Raw genomic sequence first — 22455 nt, forward strand, 5'->3', positions numbered from 1 at the left:
GGAGCAGTGACCTCTGAACCCCACTGTCCTGGTCCTCCCTTGAGTGCTGCTCGCGAGTGGGATGTGCGCGTGCTCTTGTCTCCTGGAGAAATCCGCGGGATTGACCCCACCAATCTACATGTTTGGAGAGAGAGCCTGCTGGACGGGCGCGTGATGTCAGCGCCGTGCGAGAGCTGCGCGTGTCATCACCTCGTCTGTATTTTGGGAGGTGCAGATGATGCTTTGTCATTGAGGGGCGAGCGGCACGTCCGACGCGCAGCATGCTGCATCCTGATGCGCTCTACTGCACGCGGGACACCAGGATTTGCGTGCGTTCATAGAGCTTCGAGTGGCAACGGGCACTGTCCATTGACGCATCTCAATGTTTGAACCGGGACAGTGCCCAGTGAGAGACCTGCTGCAGATGCGCCGTCACTGCCTCTCCTCCACCACCAGCACCGCGAGCGTCTGGTCCATGATTCATCCGCGTGCTTCCCCTCGCCACCCTCAGCGCGTGCCCCTCTTCTGAAAATGGAGAGATTTCAGTCTTCCATGCGCAAGCGGCTCTACAGCCTGCCGCAGAACATAGGACAGAAGCCGTTTGTGATTGATGATGGAGACAATGGGGACAAGGACAAGAGGAAAAGTATTGGGCTCAAACAGTTGTCCTCTCTGTCTCCCGCAAGCAGTGCGCGGAGCATCGAGGAGGCCAGGTCCGAGGACTTGGACCGGGATGTGACCAACGTCAAGACCAACTTGAACGGGGACTGCCGCCTGTTCCGGGGCAGCCTGTGCTCCCTCACTGGGCGACATGCTCCAGTGGACCCCGCGGAGCAGCGCTGCCTGCTGCCTGAGGCAGACGCAGAGCGCGGTCCCGGGGCCCAGCAGAGGGGTCCCTCTGCGCTCAGCGGTGCCACGGGACAGGACTCTGTGTATGACCAGTCCTCATTCATAAAACTGGAGGGCTCCGAGCAGATCATCCCCGAGGATGACCGTCTCTACCAAGCCGGATTCATGCACCGCCAGTTCGGGGCCATGCTCCAACCCGGAGTCAACAAGTTCTCCCTGCGGATGCTGGGCAGCGAGCGGGCCGTGGAGCACGAGAGAGAGAGGGTCAAGTCAGCTGGCTTCTGGATCATCCATCCATACAGTGACTTTAGGTAATGCTTGTGTTTTATTGGCCTTTCAAGCAGAAGTGCCGCAGTGTCCCGTCACAGAGTTGGCGTAAAGGGCACAACTTGTTTTGTTTTGGTGCAGCTCAGCTGCACAGGCAGCAACAATGACATTTCTAAATGGAGAGTGTCTGTTCTGTACATATTTACCGGATAAACCAGAGAAAAATAAAGTTAATCAATAGTATGATAACAAATGATTTCCATGTTTCCATAGAATGATTAAAATATTCAGCCTGTTGAACCCTGCACAAAGCCACATGTTGTGTAGACAGATGCAGGAGCAGGACCTTTATTTGGTCTAGGTGCACGTTTAATCTCTGGCCTACAGATGGCTGACACAATTGCACTTCCTCCTCAAAAATCTTTCTTTGAACCATAATTACTGATGCTTTTATGATGCCAAGGGTCACACCCATTTAGCAGCCTCTCATGAAATCATTCTTCTGAAAATTTAAGTTTGTCTGAAGCCTAAAACTGTCCTATACTTCAAAAAGCACGATGAACAATAGACTATGCATTTTCCACAATTTTAAACATTACATGTCTAAGCCTTCATTATAAAACATGTATTCAAATGCATGTCATAACAATGATCCAGCCTGCACGGTTTATGTCTGCCATCAAGGGATTTTCCTGACATTTAACCTTGAAGCTCAGTGTCATCATATTTTCTGTCCAGTTGTACAGAGATGTGTGCCACTCTCTCCACTCATCAGAATTACACTTTTTTTATCATTTAGTGAGGCCAGTGGATTACAGAGAGAGAGCAGCGGGGGCTTTGAAATGGGGTAATCAAAATAGGGTAACATGACCATTGAAGATATTAGAGGCACACATCAGGGTAGGATTATTATGACACAATTAGTCTAATGGAGCAGCAACGTGTGGCTACAGAGGGGACTCACGGCCGGCACAGGTCCAGAGAGATCGGGTGGAAATGAAATGATGATGTGAGGATTCAGGGCTCCCAGCTGTTGACTGCTGTGTTTAAGGTGTCATGCTTATTGTCAGTCACGTTTTATCTTTTTATCCATGTATTATTTAGGCTTGGAAATGGAAGAAAAGTATACTGCCCTGTAATCTCCTGCACTGCAATGTTAGCTGACATAAGGCTATATAAAAACTTAATTGGTCACTTTTCTTGAGCCAGTATTTACTTTTTCTTTTTTTTTTTTGCTTACTCATAATAATTATAAGTTGCATTACATATGAATTAAAGGTCCTATTTTATGCAAAATTGACTGCAACATTGTTACCGCATTAGAAACATACCTGGAGTTGTGTTTCATTCGCACATTTTCCAGCTACTGTTTATTATTAGTCTGTCTACATCTTCAAAGCTCAAAATGCTCTGTTCCACCTTGTGATGTCATGAAAAAGTAGTTTTCAATTTAACAGCTACCTTTTACCTTTAGTTTACTAGAGATTGACAATTACAGGGCTGAAATCATCCAAATGATGGTAGTGAAGATGTATGGAGTTTAAAAACACAGTGTATGTATTACCATATGATGTCATAAGGGGGAACAGAGTGTTTTCCGTTTGAGAGAAGAACTCAGCCTAAATATGCAGGGTTTGTGTGTTAAACATGTGTGAATGAAACAAAATGCAGCTCCAGGTATGTTTTTGATGAGGAAACAGCATTACAGTACAACCTAGATCAGAAAATAGTGTAATGTAAGTCCTTTAACTCAAGTGTTTCTACAATTATAGGTACAGATGTCCATAGCATGGCTGCCTATGGTCCCTTTGCCTCAAACACCTGTCACATGATACAAGCATTTTGCCCAAGGACACAGCAATGCAATGAGTTACTTTTTTACATTACTCTGGTAGCACACGTTTGTGTAAAGAAAAGAAAAATACTACTTTATACCTTGACGAGGTAGATTGCATCTAGGCTTCACTGGCTTCACATTGTAAGGGCGCTGTACACAGACAACATCCTTAACATGTCAATATTCTTAACACAGTAACAACTGATACTTACAAGGCCATAGCTTCTTTATTTGTCAGTAGATTCAAGATTTGAATCATGCTGCAACAAAATTACATTTGTGGGTCTAGTTAGACTAAAAGTTTCTCTGTATAACCCTTTATAATACAATATATTTTTGACTTAAACTCCCATCACAACACCTGGCACCTGGCATTTAAAAAGTGCAGAACTTATTTAAAAACATTTGTAGACAACCCTTGAAAGGCTAAACAAAGTGAAGAGACAATACACTGATACAAAATATATATTTATGTATTTCAGCAACACAAATATTTTACATTGTCCATTAACACACTAAATCACAATTGATCACAATGTTCATTTTTGCTAAGGTTAGACAATTATGTAGATAACAGAACTAAATATTCCATCTTTTTCAATAGAAAAGTCTTGTTTTAACTGTAGTTCATGAAAGAGTGAAAGACATCTCTCAGTTTATCAGTTCATACTTCAGTCTTCACTCAAAAGTTAAAGCTCCTTGAGTTGTTTACATTACAAAGTCCCATTTTGAAAACATATATCGCCAAAATTGCAATTAGATCTTCTTTTACAAAATCATCCAGCTCTAATGCACTGTATTCCATAACCCCTTAAAGGCCACTGTAAAGGACAGCATTAATCACGTCTACAGCTCGTCTTTTTTTATGTGCGGTAATGTGTTGTGACAGAGGACTTGTTCCCACTTTGATTTATGGCAGCGTCTGTGTTGTATCAAAGTCTTCCGTGCACCATCACCATCAGCAGACTCCGTGAAGAGGAGTCTGTTGCAGTGTAAATATGCTTGATTGGTGTATACTTGATCCAGAGACACAGTACAGGTGTGTGCTAAACCTAAGATCTACACACAGGCTGTTATGTGTTGTTTTAGCTCTGACAGCCAGTGTTCTACATGGTATTCCTCTCTCTCTTTTTCAACTGTCCTGATTGATCTAAGCTTCTTTTCACCATTTAAGCCTGTTTTTATATGCACTTTCTTTTGTAATGCTGTTCTCGTCCTTTTGCCCATTTGACCTGCATGGTGCAAATTTCCTCTCAGGGCCAGCAGAGGTCCAGTGAGTTCAAAACTTTCAAATAATGGTAACTCTAGATTATACCTAGCAATGTGCTGTCCCTTAGAACCTTTCCCTAGCCCAGATGTTGGGCTGTTTGGTAGGCATGACGTGGGCTATAATGCTAACTATGAAACATCTGGCTTGGTAGAGGGTGACTTCTGGAGTTGACATGGATTCCCAGGAGATAACGGTGGATTTAAGCTCAAAGAGGGAACATGCAATTAGGAGCAGTGTGTCAGAGGCAGAGCAGCAGATGAGGGGCCCAATGCAAATGCTTTGTTTGGCAGAGAACAACAGAAAGCTGATTAGGACAAATGGCCACACTACGCCATTACTAAGTTACTGCTTTTAGTGATTCTAAGCACTGAAGGTTGATGTTCAATGTAAGGTAAAGGGATTTGTCATAAAAAACAAATTGTTCAACAAAATTGCATAGCTCAGCTAAACCACAAGTCAACCAGTCAAAAAAATAAACTATTTTTCTAGTATGCTTTAAACACATGTGTATATATATATATATATATATATATATATATATATATATATATATATATATATATATATATATATATATATATGTGTATCTAGAATGGTTAAACATCGCTTCATTTGTCAAAGCACCACTGTTGCTTGATGAGAGAGCAAAGGAGTAAAGCATTTTTTAAATAATACATGTCATGGCAAGACTGCTTTACTGAAGGTATTAGTCCTGAAATGACCAGAATAAATCCTGTTAAGGTGTGTAGACTTTAAAAACATGGAGGAGCTTGTGAAGTCAACTCTATAGAAGGAGATAGCCCAATAATACTGAATAACTCAACATAACATTTGTGAATGATTTTCATCAAACTGCACTTTGGTAGCCAGGCTGGCGCCACATAGTGCCGCCGCTCAATTTAATTTCTCTCCAGTGACTAGGTCAGGAATCGGAATACACTAGACAGTTTGCAAAAACCCTGGAATTGCAAGTTTGGGCACCAGTCAATCAGTGAAGAGCCATACCTTCTGTGTTGGCAACGATTCCTGAGACTGAGGATTTAAAGCCGGAATAAAGAGATTGTTTGGTGAATTTTAATTTTTTTATTTTAATGGGAAAGACATTATTACCCTTCTTCCTACGGGATTTGGGAAAAGCTTAATATACCAGTTAGCCCCGTTAGTGGCGCTTTACACACATCACAACCAAATAGCAGCGATTGGTTAAATGAAAATATTACCCGCCTACCTTCTAGTGTACGAATTCTAATGCTGCAAGATTAGACAGTTTCTACGAAATGAAATCGGCTGATGAATCAGGCTAGAACTTTTAGTGCAAAAAGTGAAACCATTTAAAAACTTTTTTTTTTATGTTTGAGGTGCAGCTGGGCTTTTTATTGTTGCAAGAATATACTCTGTTAGACAACAGGCAAAAAAATAAGATGATGTTTTACAGAAACGGAAATGGAAAAGGATTGCTGTCTTAAGTTTACAAGAATTGCCAGGTTTCCAGAATATTACCACATTTTCAGAAAACTGCAACATGTTTCTTAGATATATTTTTTCTAGATTAAGGGCCCACAAAGTGAATGTATCCTACTATAGCTTATGTGTGTTCTACCTAAATGGTCTAAAAAGCAGCACATCACCTTGGCAACGGGATGTGTGCACTCCTGCTAATAAATAATGACTAATTAATGAACTAAGGTGCAGTGATTAGCAGCACGTGTCTGCAATTCACAAGACCAATCCTGTAAAAGCACCACACAGCTGTTTACTGCATAGTCTGGACAACTAATTCCTAAATGGTACAATGACCTGCACATTCAGTACAACTGTAATTTGTGGCTGAAGGTTGGCACATTGAATCCCCAGGTATTTATTTAGTCAGTTTGTGGTTATTACAATTTCATAATATATTTTATGGGTTTCCAGCTGTGTACTTAATCAAATTTTAATGGAGATTGAGGTTTAGTCATTTTTATTGTCAGTGATCATCTTGAGTCTTTTTAATTGAGAGGTCCACATCCAATCCTCTGTCAGTAACAATATGTCGTTTGGAGGAAGAAATTTGACTATTTTTCTTGTTAAATGACACCTGGATTTATCTTGTTTATCATAAAATCAATTTTGTTTTTGTTAAGAAAAAATAAAATACAATAGAGAATTTAGATAAATTCAAGAGAAAAGTGATTATCTTTTTTTGCCATATCATCCAGCTTTAGTTATACAAATGAGATCTAATTTTTTTTTGACTTACTTTTCAGACATTTCTTGAAAATCTTGAAAATGTATAATCAATTATCAATACAGAAATACTAGATTCCTATGCATCTGAATGACATTAGCACATTTAATAAATCTACCAACTGAACAATATTGCATGTTCTACCTTTGTAATAATTACATAGTGTGTTAGTATATGAAGTGCATTTAATGGTGTAGTGCCTCCATGCCTCTGGTGGTGCCTCAGAGGACCCTAAAGACTGTAGGTGTGCCCGCCTCCTGTCGCGATCGATCACACTTTAATTAGCTCTCTAAAAAGGATTGGACATGCAATCACACAGCTGCATGGTTCTTCCTCTAGCACGCTCACCTCTGAATGGTAAACAGTCACCTCTCCTTACTGTACCCTGGCAGGATTTTGCATAGAGAAGCGCAAATTAACTGAAGGCGCCATAACAAATACTCAGCCACTGTAAAGAGCTCCCTTGTTCCTCGTTACACAGGGCTGGCCCACTGGGAATTTGTGTGAAACGTTAAAAGTAGAATGGATGTCCTCGAAAGCCTTGAGATCTACAGTGAATTGTGAATGGGGAAATATCCTCAGATAGTCTTCATTCAATAATTTTGTGGCTTTTTAAAGGGAATTGATTTCTTGATATATTTTAAAGAAGCAACCATTTTCAAACAGACAAGAACCTATATCATATTTAATACTATATAATATTTATTATCTGAACAATGATTTGAACAGTCAACTAATACAATATTTTAACCCCACAAGTTTAATAGTGCATACTTCCTTCAAAAGATGTTGCCTATTTTGATGTAATAAAAAGGAAAATAAAACATATATAGAAATTGAAACAGCACTGCAGTTGAGTTGTAGTTGTATCCTCAGATAACATCAAAGTCTTTATTCAGAAATAATTTGTAAAAACTAGCTATTTTGATTCTCTTGAATAACTGTGTAGCTTTTAAAGGGAAGTCTTATTGATTTTGTGATGTTTAAAATAAGCAACCATTTTGAAGAGGACAAGTGCAGACAAGAACTTATGTTAGAATTGAATTGTAGTATTTCGGTAAACGATAATATTGAAACTACTTTATGTCACTGACACTAAGCAATATTATTCCACTAAACCAGTTTTTAAATAGGCAGCATCAATAAAAGGGCAAATAAATAGCAGAATGAAGCAATAATTAGCTAAAGAAGTTAGTTTTTCTACCATCAACCTCTCAAATCTTACGTTATAAAAACGGCAAAAGCCTCCCCACTATTACAAAGAAATTGTACACTCAATAAATATTGATCCCCAAAATATTCCAGCTTGTTCCAGCTTTCATATATTGAAGTCGTGTATTAATTATTGTGATAGGCCTATATACATCATATTTATTATTTGGATAATGATTATTCTACTGTCTACAGTCTACTAATACTATAATTTAACCCCACATGTTTAATACTGCTTACCCTTTCAGAAGATGTTGCCTATTTTGAGTTAAGTAATGTCAAAGAGACAAACATAAATAGAAACTGAGATAGCACAGCAGTTGAGTTTTTATGTATTTGTATGCCCCAATATTGTCCAGTATTTTTAATCCCAGTATTGACATCCAGTAAATTGCTTCATTTGCATTTTTTCTCCAGTTGTCCTTGTACGACTCCCAGATGAGAACTGATCAAACTGTGTTTGAACAGTTAATGCTCATTCAAGGGGAAATCTCATTGTTAAGCAGAGCCAACTGGATAAATATTATGTGGTGTGTATTTTCTGTTAGTTGCTGAACAGATGTCACACAGGTCTATTTCAGACTATCCAGGAAGATTCAAAATTTCTGCACTGCACTGCACAATGAATTATGTTGCCTATTAAAAATTTGCACTTTTAAACCAACAATGTTTACTGAGTTTCTGAGTGTGTAAAATATACTCAATAAAAGGGAAAAAAACAACTGTATTTCAACACTAAGGAATAGAATCCAATACCACAATGATAATAAAAACTTTATTTAGACCATGGAGTCATTTTCAACATTAAATCATAGTACTTTCTTTTATATTACCATGTGGCCTTATATCTGTATAACTGTCCAGGTAGGTTCCATAATGGTCCATGTGTATACTAGTTCATGTGGCTAAAAGTTTTCATTATATGTATTTATTGCTTGTCTTTTGTAGATTTTGATGTTGTGAATTCTTCTCAATTAAGTTTTTTTTTTTACTACATACAAGAATATAATCAAATAATTATACTCGTGACACAGCTCAAGATCATTATAAAGCTATTCAAGAAAGTTTCATTGCTGTCCCATTGTGCTGATACTTGCTCAAATGAGTATCTAGTTTTGATATCGACTTTTGACAACCCAAATTTGTACATGTTTGTGTATTTGTCTTCTGTTAGATTAGAGTGAAACCACAAACATTTGCAAAAAGTATAAGGATTTTATAATTTTTTTAAATAAATATGGTGAATATTACAACTGCTATTCCTGATCAATATTATGTTGAATATGTTGCTATAAATTACTAAATAACTTACCTTGTGTTGCAGATTTTACTGGGACCTGACCATGCTGCTGCTGATGGTCGGAAACCTAATCATCATTCCGGTGGGTATCACATTCTTCAAGGACGAGCACACTCCTCCATGGATTGTCTTTAACGTCGTTTCGGACACTTTTTTCCTCATGGATTTGGTCCTTAACTTCCGCACAGGCATTGTCAAAGAGGACAACACAGAAATCATCCTGGACCCTCAACAAATCAAGATTAAATACCTAAAAAGCTGGTTTATGGTGGATTTTGTTTCCTCTATACCTGTGGACTATATTTTCCTTATTGTAGAGACACGAATAGACTCTGATTTTTACAAAACAGCCCGAGCTCTGAGAATCGTCCGCTTCACGAAGATCCTGAGTTTGCTGCGCTTACTCAGACTGTCCCGACTTATACGCTACATTCACCAGTGGGAGGAGGTACTGTGAAGCTTGTATTGGTTATTTTTGGATAAATATTTAAAGGTGCACTATGTAACTTTTCTGCTTGTTTGGAGGTGTGTGCCTGTAATGTATGGTACTGTCCATGGAGACAAGCAAGTGACAGCACCAGGCCAAGTTACAGGTTATATCTGTGGAGAGATGCCCCCCACTCGCAGTAACAAGGGATATTTTTCCAGGGATTTTTGATATTTGATAGATAAATGTGGTTAATGCCATACAGGAAAGGCAATAATGTCTCTATGGAGCCATGTAGGACAAGTTACATAGTGCATCTTTAAGACTGCACTATGATTTATACTAACTAAACAATCTTAACTAACAGTTTATGGCAAATTTCTGGACACACAAATCCATCCATCCATTTTTGTCTGCTTATCCGGGGCCGGGTCGCGGGGGCAGCAGCCTAAGCAGGGACTCCCAGACTTCCTCCACCCCAGACACGTCCTCCAGCTCCTCTGGGGGAACCCCGAGGCGTTCCCAGGCCAGCTGAGAGACATAGTCCCTCCAGCGTGTCCTGGATCTTCCCCGGGGCCTCCTCCCGGTGGGACATGCCCAGAACACCTCCCGAGGGAGGCGTCCAGGAGGCATCCGGAACAGATGCCCGAGCCATCTGAGGAGCAGCGGCTCTACTCCGAGCTCCTCCTGTGTGACTGAGCTCCTCACCCTATCTCTAAGGGAGCACCCAGCCACCCTGCGAAGGAAACTCATTTCAAGCACTTGTATCCGCGATCTCGTCCTTTCGGTCATTACCCAGAGTTCATGACCATAGGTGAGAGTAGGAACAAAGACTGACCTGTAAATCGAGAGCTTCGCCTTTCGACTCAGCTCCCTCTTCACCACAACTGTCCGATACAGCGACAGCATCACTGCAGACGCTGCACCGATCCGCCTGTCAATCTCACGTTCCATCCTTCCCTCACTCGTGAACAAGACCCCGAGATACTTGAACTCCTCCACCTGAGGCAGGGACTCTCCACCCACCCGGAGAGGGCAAGCCACCTTTTTCCGGTCGAGAACCATGGCCTCGGACTTAGAAGAGCTGATTCTCATCCCAGCCGCTTCACACTCGGCTGCAAACCGCCCCAGTGCACATTGCAGGTCCTGGTTTGAAGGAGCCATCAGGACAACATCATCTGCAAACAGCAGAGATGAGATCCTGTGGTCCCCAAACCGGACCCCCTCCGGCCCCTGACTGCGCCTAGAAAGTCTGTCCATAAATACAATGAACAGAACCGGTGACAAAGGGCAGCCCTGGTGGAGTCCAACATGCACCGGGAACAGGTCTGACTTACTGCCGGCAATGCGAACACAGCTCCTGCTCCGGTCATACAGGGACCGGACAGCCCTTAGCAAAGGGCCCCGGACCCCATACTCCCAGAGCACCCCCCACAGGACACCACGAGGGACATGGTCGAATGCCTTCTCCAAGTCCACAAAGCACATGTGGACTGGTTGGGCAAACTCCCATGAACCCTCGAGCACCCTATGGAGAGTGTAGAGCTGGTCCAGTGTTCCACGACCAGGACGAAAACCACACTGCTCTTCCTGGATCTGAGGTTCGACTATCAGCCGGATTCTCCTCTCCAGTACCCTGGCATAGACCTTACCGGGAAGGCTGAGAAGTGTGATTCCCCTGTAATTGGAACACACCCTCCGGTCCCCCTTCTTATACAGAGGGACCACCACCCCGGTTTGCCACTCCAGAGGTACTGTCCCCGACCGCCACGCGATGTTGAAGAGGCATGACAGTCAAGACAGCCCCACAACATCCAGAGACTTAAGATACTCAGGACGGATCTCATCCACCCCCGGAGCCTTGCCACCAAGGAGCTTGCCAACCACCAGGTGGTGATCAGTTGACAGCTCAGCCCCTCTCTTCACCCGAGTGCCCAAGTCATGCGGTCGGAGGTCAGATGACACGACTACAAAGTCGATCATCGACTAGGGTGTCCTGGTGCCACTTGCACTTATGGACACCCTTGTGCTCGAACATGGTGTTTGTTATGAACAAACTGTGACTAGCACAGAAGTCCAGTAACAGAACACCGCTCGGGTTCAGATCAGGGAGGCCGTTCCTCCCAATCACCCCTCTCCAAGTGTCACTGTCATTGCCCACGTGGGCATTGAAGTACCCCAGTAGAACAATGGAGTCCCCGGTTGGTGCACTGTCTAGTGCCCCTCCCAAGGACTCCAAGAAAGCCGCACTGCACTGCTGTTCGGCCCATAGGCCGACACCACAGTGAGAGACCTGTCCCCGATCCAAAGGCGCAGGGACGCGACCCTCTCGTTCACCGGGGTGAACTCGAACACACGGCAGCTGAGCTGTGGGGCAATGAGCAAGCCCACACCAGCCCGCCGCCACACACAAATCATTCACTTACATTTAATGATTTGTCAGCATACCATAATCTTCAACACATACTGTATTCATCCCATGTCTTTAAAGTATTCAGATCCAGCTGCTTTTTTAATTCCCAACTTGCATGTGGTTGTCTTCAACCTAAACACACATTAATCTTACTAAACTTTTCCTGTGGATGTGTGTTTACTCCTCTCTCTGCGGCTGCTCTCCCCAAGGGCTGTGGATGTAGCTCAGAGTTTCTTACATAACGGACAAACTGCCGTGGTACTGCACTGAAGATTAAGTTTAGTATCAGACATTGGCCCACTCAGTATTGTATGTGACTCAGCGCTCAACTTGCATGAAACTGGAATTTGAAGAATGTTTTGAGTTGAGTTTTATAAAAGCTTTAATATTAAATAAAACCTGGTAAAAAAGTACAAATTAAGTAATCTAAGCCCCCAAATTTTATTTTATTAAGTAAGTAGCATTGTCTAATTTCTCCTGATAACTTGAATTTTAAGAAGTGAAATACTTTAATGTTTTGTTGATATTCCTTGCTAAAGGTTTTCCACATGACCTATGACCTGGCCAGTGCCATGGTGCGGATCATGAACCTGATTGGGATGATGCTGCTGCTGTGTCACTGGGACGGGTGCCTGCAATTCCTGGTGCCCATGCTCCAGGACTTCCCCGCAGACTGCTGGGTCACAAGGAACAAGATGGTGGTAAGTGTGCACTGTCTTTGTAGAGCCTCTGGTTACATGTGTATAATATATACCGTATGTATTATAATAATTCAAATATAATAATTGGAGAAACTAAATGTAATAACAGAAATATGCCTGAAGGGTATGGAGCACCAGGCACAAAATAGACATAAACACATCAGCATTTAAACAATAATCTAATTGATCCATCGTAATGTTCATCTCTGTTTTTATGCTGAGAAATTATCTTGCTCTTTGTGTTCTCCAGAATGACACGTGGGGTCAGCAATACTCCTATGCCCTCTTCAAGGCCATGAGCCACATGCTGTGTATTGGATATGGCCTGTACCCTCCCATAGGCATGGCTGACGTCTGGCTCACCATCCTCAGTATGATCGTAGGTGCCACTTGTTTTGCCATGTTCGTGGGCCATGCCACTGCTCTGATCCAGTCTTTGGACTCATCCAGAAGGCAGTACCAGGAGAAGGTGGGCGTCCTCTCTCTGCACGATGGCATAATGTCTGTCTTATACAAGTGCTGAGTTTTGTGCACTTTATGTATTCTGCAGTGCCTAAGTACTTTCCCTTAGACTGATAATGCAACACTTTGTGTTACTCTCCCTATTGCTTTATTTTGACTTCAACATTTTGTCAAGGTAATCTAACAAACAAAAGCGTGAACAAACTTAAGACTCAAATAATCACTTGGCACCATGGGTATGTGGTTTAAGGCAGTACAAACTTAACAAAAGCAATGTTCATTCCAGAAATGTATTTCCACTGGTTTCTTGTGCAGGCGAAACAAACAACAGAAGGAGGAGAGGCAACAAGGCAAACTGCTTCTCCTGCGGACTGGTAAAAAACATAGGCCCACCCAGGTGCATTCTGGTCTACCCAACTGTATTCCCTATAGGCACCATAAGGACTAAACCAAATCAACACAAATTAGCCATAACAAATTAGCAAAACTATAAGAAATATTAGCATAGCATGAGATGCATAACAAATATGCAAATTAGCAAAACAAAAGTGGCAAACTTATGTGACAATAAAAACAATAAATAAATAATTAAATCTTTGAATAACAAAATAATAAAATAGTTGCACAATTAGAATGCATGCACATGTAAGAGATGCCAGATGTTTTTTTTTTCGATCTTAAGAATGAGCGATTGTGGTTTAGTCAAAAAGTTGGTGGCATCTCATCTCACTCAGCTTTGATGTTTTCTCTCTGGAAAAGACATTTCATTCTTCTTTCCTATATGAAAATAACAGTGTGTTCTAGTGACTGGAGGTGAAAGCTGGTTGCTATATCTGTCATTCTGTCCCTGGGCAGCTGTGGCTACAGGCGATACTGAACACTTCTAACAATTGTGTAATAAACCAAACATTAAGAATTGGCAATGAAGTCTACGGGACCCAAACAAAAGTTTTCAAAAACTTTTGCCTTGATCCCCCTGAAGGCTCTTTACGAGTCCGCTGCCAAGAAGCGACTAAAACTGTCTCAAAAAGAACAATGTAGCATACAACTTTTATAACTCTTTGCCCTTTCGTTCAGACGGTGTGGTCCACTTTGGAAAGTTTCAAAGTAGAACACTGTAGTCTCTTAATTGGTCAATACAACATGGGAGTTATTATTGATTAAATATGAAACTATTGTTGTCATACATTTATAATTAAAGTGTTTAGAAATAAATACATTAAACTATCCTATACTGAGACATTATTTAAAAACAACAACACTGTCAAGCCCTTTACTTGTCCTGTCCCCCTGTAGCCTGTAGGTTTGGGTGTGTACAGTTGGGAGAAGGAGAGCAAGGCTGAAGGGCACAGTGTTAATGTTGTTAGCCTGAGCCTGCAGCAGATCACCCCTGTATGTGTGTGTCAGATGGGACTCAGTGGGCTGGTCTCACAGATGGCCCCTCTGTTTCACTGTTAAAATAATGAGCCTGCACATTACAGTCCACCTCTGAGCCAAAGCATCAATCATACTAATCATTAGGATTAGGCTTTGCAAGTCATTTTCACTTTACTTTGATAGGCATTTTCACTTTGTTTCAGTAATAAAACATTACTTTCATATATATTAGGGAGGTAGAAATACATTGTGAATCATCTTCAAAAAATAGAAGAAATATTATGATACAATTACAAAATATAGATAATATATAGAGTAAACATGGCTCACATATATACTTGGGAAAATAATTAGATTTTGTTTTTGAAAGAAACATCCATTTTACTGATAGGTACTACTACTAATAACAAGGTATTAGACTTACGTAGTACTTTCCTAGACGAGATTGGACATTAATCAATATGTCCAATATGTTTTAATTACAGAGTTCTCATAAACAAATACAACTTTTTCTGTCAGTGCAAGTTGCAAAGGAAAGTGTGTAAGATAAATTGTATTTGCATTGTTAATGTACATCTCATTATTGGTCTGCTTGTCTTTACAGTACAAACAAGTGGAGCAGTACATGTCCTTCCACAAACTGCCTGCCGACATGCGCCAGAGGATCCATGACTATTATGAGCACCGCTATCAGGGCAAGATGTTTGACGAGGAGAGCATCCTGGAGGAGCTCAATGAGCCTCTCAGAGAGGTCAGTTAGTCCAATTAGTGTCAGTTAAAAAATGCAAATGAAGAGGATTGTAAAAGGGTGGCACAGGTATTAGCGGTGGGATGCTGGTTTTGTTTTGTTTTGCTTTCTGCTCTACTTGGAGAAGATTCATTTTAAGTTTTAGGCCACCAAATATATTGGTTTCAAGTGCTCGGTTTTGTTTTATTCATCAACTAACTTTGGCCAATAGGGCTACAATGGTCCTGGTTGATTTAGAGCTCATTAAATCCTGGTTTAGTTTTCATGTATACCTTGTATATTATATACATATATATAATGATATGGATATTTCCAAGTCTCCTTTGTCTGTGGAGTCACTCTTGACTGTGTTTAAATCCACCAGTCATTCCTCAAAGCATGGCAGGAAGTGTCTGTGTTCGAACACAGAGCCGATGACAATATAATAAAAAGGGCATATTATTATTACTGGGATCAGATCACTATTGGATTTTTATAACCCTGAGAAGTCCTGGCTATGTTTAGATTGGCTGAGACTCGTTTAATCCTAGATCTAGAACAGGGTTTAATGTAGTGCCAGTTCAGTCCTAGGTTGTGTTTTTTAGTTATGCTCATTGTAATATGTAAAAACAGGTGACACCACTAAGCTACTGATCATTTACTGATCAGATCCGTGGTGGGGCCTACCTCAGTGTTTTTTATCAATCTAAACACACATATATATATACATATAACAACAACAACATGGAGACAAACACTCCATCACCTCCCTTTATAAAAGTTACATAGTGTAGCTTTAACCATCTCTGACCCAGTGCACTAACCAAATGTATAACAAATGTAAAATGTGTATTTGTTTTATCAGAGCATTGTCCTTCTAAATTGTTTACTTTCAAAATAATCTAATATGGCCCCTTACTTTGCATGATGATGTTAGCAGTCATGTAATCTGATTAGTAATAGCTAAAGCGCGCAGAAAACCTCATTAACGGAGCACTAAGCTGTTAACCACATTGCTTTTATAATGATTGAAATGTACACATGTAGACAGTTAGACATGTGCTGCAAACCAATTGTGTTTCATGCCAGTATTCAACTTTTGACAACTTTTCCACTTTTTTTGTTTCTCTTGCAGGAAATTATCAACTTTAATTGCCGTAAACTGGTAGCGTCCATGCCACTGTTCGCCAATGCTGATCCAAATTTTGTCACTTCAATGTTGACCAAGCTGAGATTTGAGGTCTTTCAGCCGGGAGACTACATCATCCGTGAAGGGACTATTGGCAAAAAGATGTACTTCATTCAACATGGGGTTGTCAGCGTCATCACAAAAAGCAGCACAGATACTAAGCTCACTGATGGATCATATTTTGGAGGTAATATTAAGTTACATGTAAATAAATAAATTAATGGTGACTGGGGAGGTAGATATATTTATTATTATTTTGTGACTGGGATTTTATGAGATGAGCATCTAATAAATAACATGTGTTTATGTTAGAAACTAGGAAATATATAAAACATAAACTCAAAATAAGATAAATGTTAAAACATTTATATAAACAGTCTTATTTATTTATTTAGAAGGGCCATGAAAGTGGGTCTCACTATTGAAATTTGCTGTTATTATAGATTTTAATGCAAAACAATTGTAGAGCAGTGCTTTTGTTCTGTCCCAGCACCAACAGCTTAACGTTCCAGACTATTACCACACAAAATGCCCACATCATCTCCTTAAAAGGCAGTAGTCCTAAGAGGGAACAGCTTTGTGATCTTTGAATCCCTCAGTGGGGTTTTCCCTTTTGTCAAAACAATATTTAAATCTGAAATCCATAACTCTGCTGCTGTTGCTTTTGTTATGGTTGCAGATTTCCAGTGAAATTATGAATGAAATTCTTTATTTATTTATTCATGAGTGCAGTTTGTATCTTCAACACATATGTCAATTACATAAGATCATTTATAACTCTCTTGAGTCAAAATTAATAATTTTGTCCTTGGCTTCCACCCATTCCCTAAATGTCCTAATAAAATAAAAATGAAAAATCTATATTTATAAAAGCACTCTATTTCAAGAGGGAACAATGTCACTTGGTATTAAATTTTAATAGTTATCTTTTTCGGTAAATTGGTGGTGAATGTCTTTGTGATAGTGAAAATATTGCAAGAGGTAAAAATTACTAATGTTTAGTCTTGATTCAAAAAAAATTCTGTTCTTAAAAAACAGTATGTCTACTTTTTAAATGGCACATTATTAAATTTTTTGGAGTCTGGCATGAAAGACGAGGTCAGGACAACAGAACGGTAAGCTCCAGAAATTGCATTAAGTGCTCCATCTGTGGCTTTTCCCTTTTACTGTTTTTTCCATGTAACACTAATAATACTAGTTTCCCCCTGGCTGTTATGAATGGCCCATAAAGGTACTTTTTGATTACATTTGTTTTTATGAAGCTAGATAGCAAATGCTAATAAACTTGTGTCCATTTTGTTTCATCAGAGATCTGCTTGTTGACTCGGGGCAGGAGGACTGCCAGTGTCCGTGCCGATAATTACTGCCGCCTGTATTCTCTGTCTGTGGACAACTTCAATGAGGTGCTGGAGGAATATCCCATGATGAGGAGGGCCTTTGAGACAGTGGCTCTGGACCGACTCGATCGCATTGGTGAGAGAAATGTGTTAAAATGTAGAGAGGTCATATTTAACTAGATTAGGTCAAAAAATGATTAAGGGCCCATATTATTCTATTTTCTTATTTATATTATAATGTTGTTTCCTCATCAAAACCATACCTGGAGTTTTGTTTCATTCACACGTTTAGCACACAAATCTTGCCTTGAGAGTTATTCTCGCAAACAGAAAAGAGTCTGTTCCACCTTGTGATGTCATGTGGTAATACAAAGTGCTCCACTGTGTTTTTAACCTCCATACACTTTCACTACAATTATTTGGATAATTTTAGCCCTGGAGTACCCACTTTCTACAAAAAAATAGGTAAAAGTAGCTCTTAATTTGAAAACTATCGCTCAATGACACAGCTTTGGAGATGTAGACAGACTAATAACAAAGGGTTAGTCACATTCTGAGTATGTTTTTGATGAGGTAACAACATTTTAACATGGCTTAAAGCTCAATATAATCCATTTTGTGTAATATAAGACCTTTAAAAGTACAAAATGGTTTACTATTTTGGAGACATTAGCTTTGTAGCTATTATTTTTCTATTTTGTCTACTTAGGTAAACGGAATTCTGTTCTACAACACAAAGTCCAGCATCACCAAAGTTCAGGAACCCTGAACCTCCAGGAGAATGAAATCATCCAAAGAATTGTTCAACACGACCGGGACATGGCCCAGTGCACTCAGCTGATCCAGACCAGCTCTCCACAGGGCATAGCTCCACCCCAAGCCTCACCCTCCCCCACCCCGGTCATATGGGCCCCCCTTGTCCAGGCTCCTCTTCAGGCTGCAGCCGCGACCACACCTCTGGCTCTAGCTTTAGCCCACCACTCCCAATTACCTCCCATCCTCTTCCATCCTCTGACCCACAGTGCATCCTTCAGAGAGCCACATTCAAAAAGAGTCCACATGGGACAGTCCAGCGGTGGGTCGGGATCTGATTCTCCTGTCTGCTCCACTAAACTACATACAGTTTTGGAGACCCCCAATGTGATGTCTCTCAGGACCCCCAACGTCTCATGTGGCACAGTCTCTCAGACACTACCAGCTCAACCCATCTTCACCAGCAGCATGCAGCCTCTTGTCCCTATCCCACAACCTCCCCACCACATCCCTTCCGTCCTCTCAATGGGTCAGTGCACTGTGTCCTACACCTGCTCCACCACACAACCACACCCTCAACCTTTCCTCAGCGCCTTCACAAGCGTACCGCCACAGTTTCTCCAGCAGGGGGCCACAATGAGGTTGCCTGGGAGATTTCCGCCCCCCTCCTCCTCCGTCATAAGCCCGCTGATCTCTAGTTCAGTCGGTCCCATTTTGAGCCAGCTGCAGCAGACCTCTCATGGCACAGGGCACCAGATGTTAGGGAGGCATGACAAAGTGGTTAGAACATCCAGCCTAAATCTTCCATATTTCCCCATTGTCACCAGTGCTCACCCTCCCAGTGGCCGCATATCTGGAGCAGCCGCATCTTTGGCCCAACACAGTTTGGCAGGCCTCCATTCTGCCTTCCTGCCCCAAGTGGTACCTGAGCACTCTGCCCTGGCATCTCTTGCTCAGTACGGATCAGCTGAGGACTCGCCATGCTACACCCCTCCCATACCCAGTCCAAATGTCCAAAGCCCTGTTAAAACCAGGACAGTTTACCACACCCCCCTCGCCCCTCAAGCATCCTGTCCCCCTCGAGTGGACAGTGCACACGGATCAGTCCAGGCAGAGTCCTTGGGGGAATGTTTTACCCAGGAAATAAAGACTATCTCAGGCTCGCACAGTGCTATACACCAAGAAAGGCCTTTGGCAATGGGTGGATTTTCAGAAGTGACATCTAGTCCATTTTCTTCCCCCATTTCAGTCTGTAAACCTTACAGTGCAATCCCAGGACAAGGCACCCCAGTTAGTCAATCACAGTTTGAATCTGAACCTCAAAATAAGGTAATAGCACCCCACTCTTCAGAAAATCAATCATATTCAGTGGAAATGTTAGACACTGAAAATTCACAGTCACAACTTCCCTCCAGCTTGTGAGGTTCACACACACCCTCCTTTAATGCCAACAGAACATCACAATGAAGATTTTGGCATCATTTTCATTACAACTTTGCCAATGCTTGAAGCGGGAGGGTGTGTTTTCGTAATCAGACTGGAGATTTTATAAACAATATTGAATGGAATTGTTAAGGGACAACAATGGAGTTTTTCTACAGGACTTCCTTGATTAAAATATTAAAATTCAAACCTACTGATAAATATAGCCTATAGCACCTCATGCAATGGATGAATTGTTAAATGTATTATATCATATCAATACTGTTTTATATTTATTATATTTATTTGAACAATTGTCACTGTGTAATCTTTTTAGTTACAGCTCCTTAGTTAAATTATTATGCCCAAAACTGTATCCAACTATAACTAAAACCAAAAATGACTGTCCTTTTTTAACCCTTTCCAGCACTGACTTTGAACAAAAACAGACTGTGCACTTTTGATTGAGTTTATTTAAATTTTGATTTATGTTATTATAGCATGTCTTCCAATATAGCATTTTTAGCAATATTGCACACAATTCAGATCGCTTTCAAATGGTGAATGTAATGTTTGTTTTGGGAGAAGTGAAATGTATTTATATTTTTGACATTGTTTCATTACATATTTATTTTTTATTATTACTTTCCCGCACAATAGCAACTCGTAGTGTCAAGGAATACATCTGAGCCAAGGTCTGTGTGCCACTAGAATAGTATGCAATATTCTGCTTTTATGGCTTAACAACAGTACTGTGAAGCAAAGAACTTTTTGGTCTTTTAGTTGAGTGCAAATGTGTGAAGAAGTGACAACGGATAATCAAACATCCTCAAACCAGCCAATCACTAAGATGGATCTGAATGTTTCTTGCACCTGTCAAAGGGCTACCAGCAGATACTGTACATTGTTCACACGTGGTTTTCAAGAAGCTGCATTTCGCTGCCTGCATTATTACCTCTTACATTGAAAAATCATTGGATTGTACAAACTGGCATCTTGTCAACAACTGCTGCTTTGCAATGCTATGCTATATTATTAAATGACAATTTTATAGTCAAGTATTACATCTATGCTGTTAATATTTGGGTCTGTTTTTATGACTATTTTGGCCATCAAGGAACTACAACATTGCAGCTTGTCTACAGGGAAAACCAAAACGGTGGATTTTACGGTTTGCTTATTTGAAGATACAATCAGTTCATACATAGCACTCTCCTCATTACCAAACTCTGGCAATACCAGAGGCCTCCACAGGGAAAGGTGTGGAGTTGATTTTGTTGGTAGAGAGGAGGGGGGGCCTCTGTCAGCCATATTCATTTATGTATACATTAAATTCATCTCGCTGCCTTTTACCACCAGATTTTATCACAATATCACCAACTGTATGTATCTTGGGTATATTTTATTTTAGCTACAAAATGCAATAAAATAAGATGATTATTGATGCTTTGAGATGGTGTTGTTGTAATCTTTAATTAATTTGGTTGAAACTCACATTACGAAGGATTGAAAACTATAGTGATTGAATTGATTGAAAACATGTATTTCTGGAGTTCAATTGCTTGTTTTTTTTACTAGTCCGTAAACTATCAAAGATGTTAATCAAATTCACCATGTCAAGGCAGTCATGTTGCCCTGAATGTGGGCTGTGACCTAACCACTAGGCCATCCAGTTGCATGTCAGTGTATTTTATAGTTATTTATAGTTTATAGCTTTTACAAACTATTACAACTCTAATAAATAAAAAGACCATCAAATAGGAAAGGAGTATTTTAATGGATAGAAACCAAGTCATGCTTTACAAAACATAACCACACTTTCACCACCTGCCCGTTCATCCACTTTATAATACAGAACAGAAAGGCTCGAAAAATGTGGTCAGCTCAAAGCATGATCTGGACAGTAAAATGCACATAAGCTTGTTAGGAATCATGTTGTTACTGAATGACGCCATCTTGAGTCCTTCAATGAAGTGGGCGTTTTTGACAGAGGAGCAGGGTGATTTAAACTTTTAAAATAATTATTCATGTCCATGTTCTAAATTTAAGGCACCAACACAACTCTCATGGTGTTGGTGTAGCCAGAGCCTGGGCGCCATCCAGTCACCACAATCGCCACATCACCGGACTTGAAGAACTTGCGGTGCTTGCCTATGAAAATATAGGGAATATTGTTAGTCACACATATTTTTTGCTAGTATTTATCAGTAGTCAGTTATCATTTTTCTAATCAAGCGATCCACAGCTAGTTCTCAGTAAAATCATGTGGTGTCTTGAGAGGAAGAACAATACAATAATAGATATAAGAACAATACCATTCTCTCTCAATATTTTGGGTGATTTTAAAAAAAAATACTGACCAACTTCCAGGGCAAAGTTGACACGCAAGTCCACATCCTCAGCCCACACATCATTGGCGGGCTTGGTGTACATGACGGGGTAGATGCCGCGCCACAGGTGGCACTGGCGAGCAGTCTGGCCACAGCGGGTCACTGCCAGGATAGGGGCACGGGGCCTGTACCTTGACAGCATTTGAGCAGACCTAGAGAAGAGAAGAGCAAGGAAATGTATTTTCTTACAAAAAATACTAAATACAAACTCAGTGAAATATAGTTATTTGGAGGCACAGACCAATAGATCATTCTACAATGAGTATTTGCTCCTAATTGTAGCTAGACTAGTCAACTATTAAAATTATTGTTAATT

The 22455-nt window shown here is 40.6% G+C and overlaps 2 protein-coding genes across 2 annotated transcripts in view; one reads left to right on the forward strand and one right to left on the reverse strand.

The window, feature by feature from the left end:
• Window positions 1-510: 510 nt before the first annotated feature.
• Window positions 511-19752, forward strand: LOC110169435 (potassium/sodium hyperpolarization-activated cyclic nucleotide-gated channel 3-like). Its single transcript, XM_020934976.2, has 8 exons — window positions 511-1139; window positions 8966-9389; window positions 12321-12482; window positions 12733-12951; window positions 14926-15072; window positions 16184-16424; window positions 17546-17710; window positions 18284-19752. Exons 1-8 carry the CDS (start codon window positions 511-513, stop codon window positions 19747-19749), a joined length of 3453 nt encoding a protein of 1150 aa, XP_020790635.2. The 3' UTR covers window positions 19750-19752.
• A 1755-nt stretch (window positions 19753-21507) lies between these two features.
• The window catches only part of LOC129409516 (pyruvate kinase PKM-like), a 1844-nt gene continuing 896 nt past the window's right edge, over window positions 21508-22455 (reverse strand). The window contains exons 2-3 of the mRNA XM_055155872.1: window positions 22110-22291; window positions 21508-21900 (exon numbers count right to left, since the gene is read on the reverse strand). Of these exons, the coding sequence (XP_055011847.1) occupies window positions 21794-21900; window positions 22110-22291 (289 nt within the window). The 3' untranslated portion in view covers window positions 21508-21793. The remainder of the gene's footprint in view (window positions 21901-22109; window positions 22292-22455) is intronic.

The sequence above is a fragment of the Boleophthalmus pectinirostris genome, unplaced genomic scaffold, assembly GCF_026225935.1.
Source record: "Boleophthalmus pectinirostris isolate CB_2022bp ecotype Guang Dong unplaced genomic scaffold, ASM2622593v1 HiC_scaffold_2, whole genome shotgun sequence".
NCBI classification, from domain to species: Eukaryota; Metazoa; Chordata; class Actinopteri; order Gobiiformes; family Gobiidae; genus Boleophthalmus; species Boleophthalmus pectinirostris.

Excerpts from the sequence above, each read along its gene's own strand:
- LOC110169435 (XM_020934976.2), top strand. The coding sequence starts at position 511 with ATGGAGAGATTTCAGTCTTCCATGCGCAAGCGGCTCTACAGCCTGCCG. Across the intron at positions 1,140-8,965 it reads CATCCATACAGTGACTTTAG|ATTTTACTGGGACCTGACCA; the intron begins GTAATGCTTGTG and ends CTTGTGTTGCAG. Across the intron at positions 12,952-14,925 it reads GAAGGCAGTACCAGGAGAAG|TACAAACAAGTGGAGCAGTA; the intron begins GTGGGCGTCCTC and ends TTGTCTTTACAG.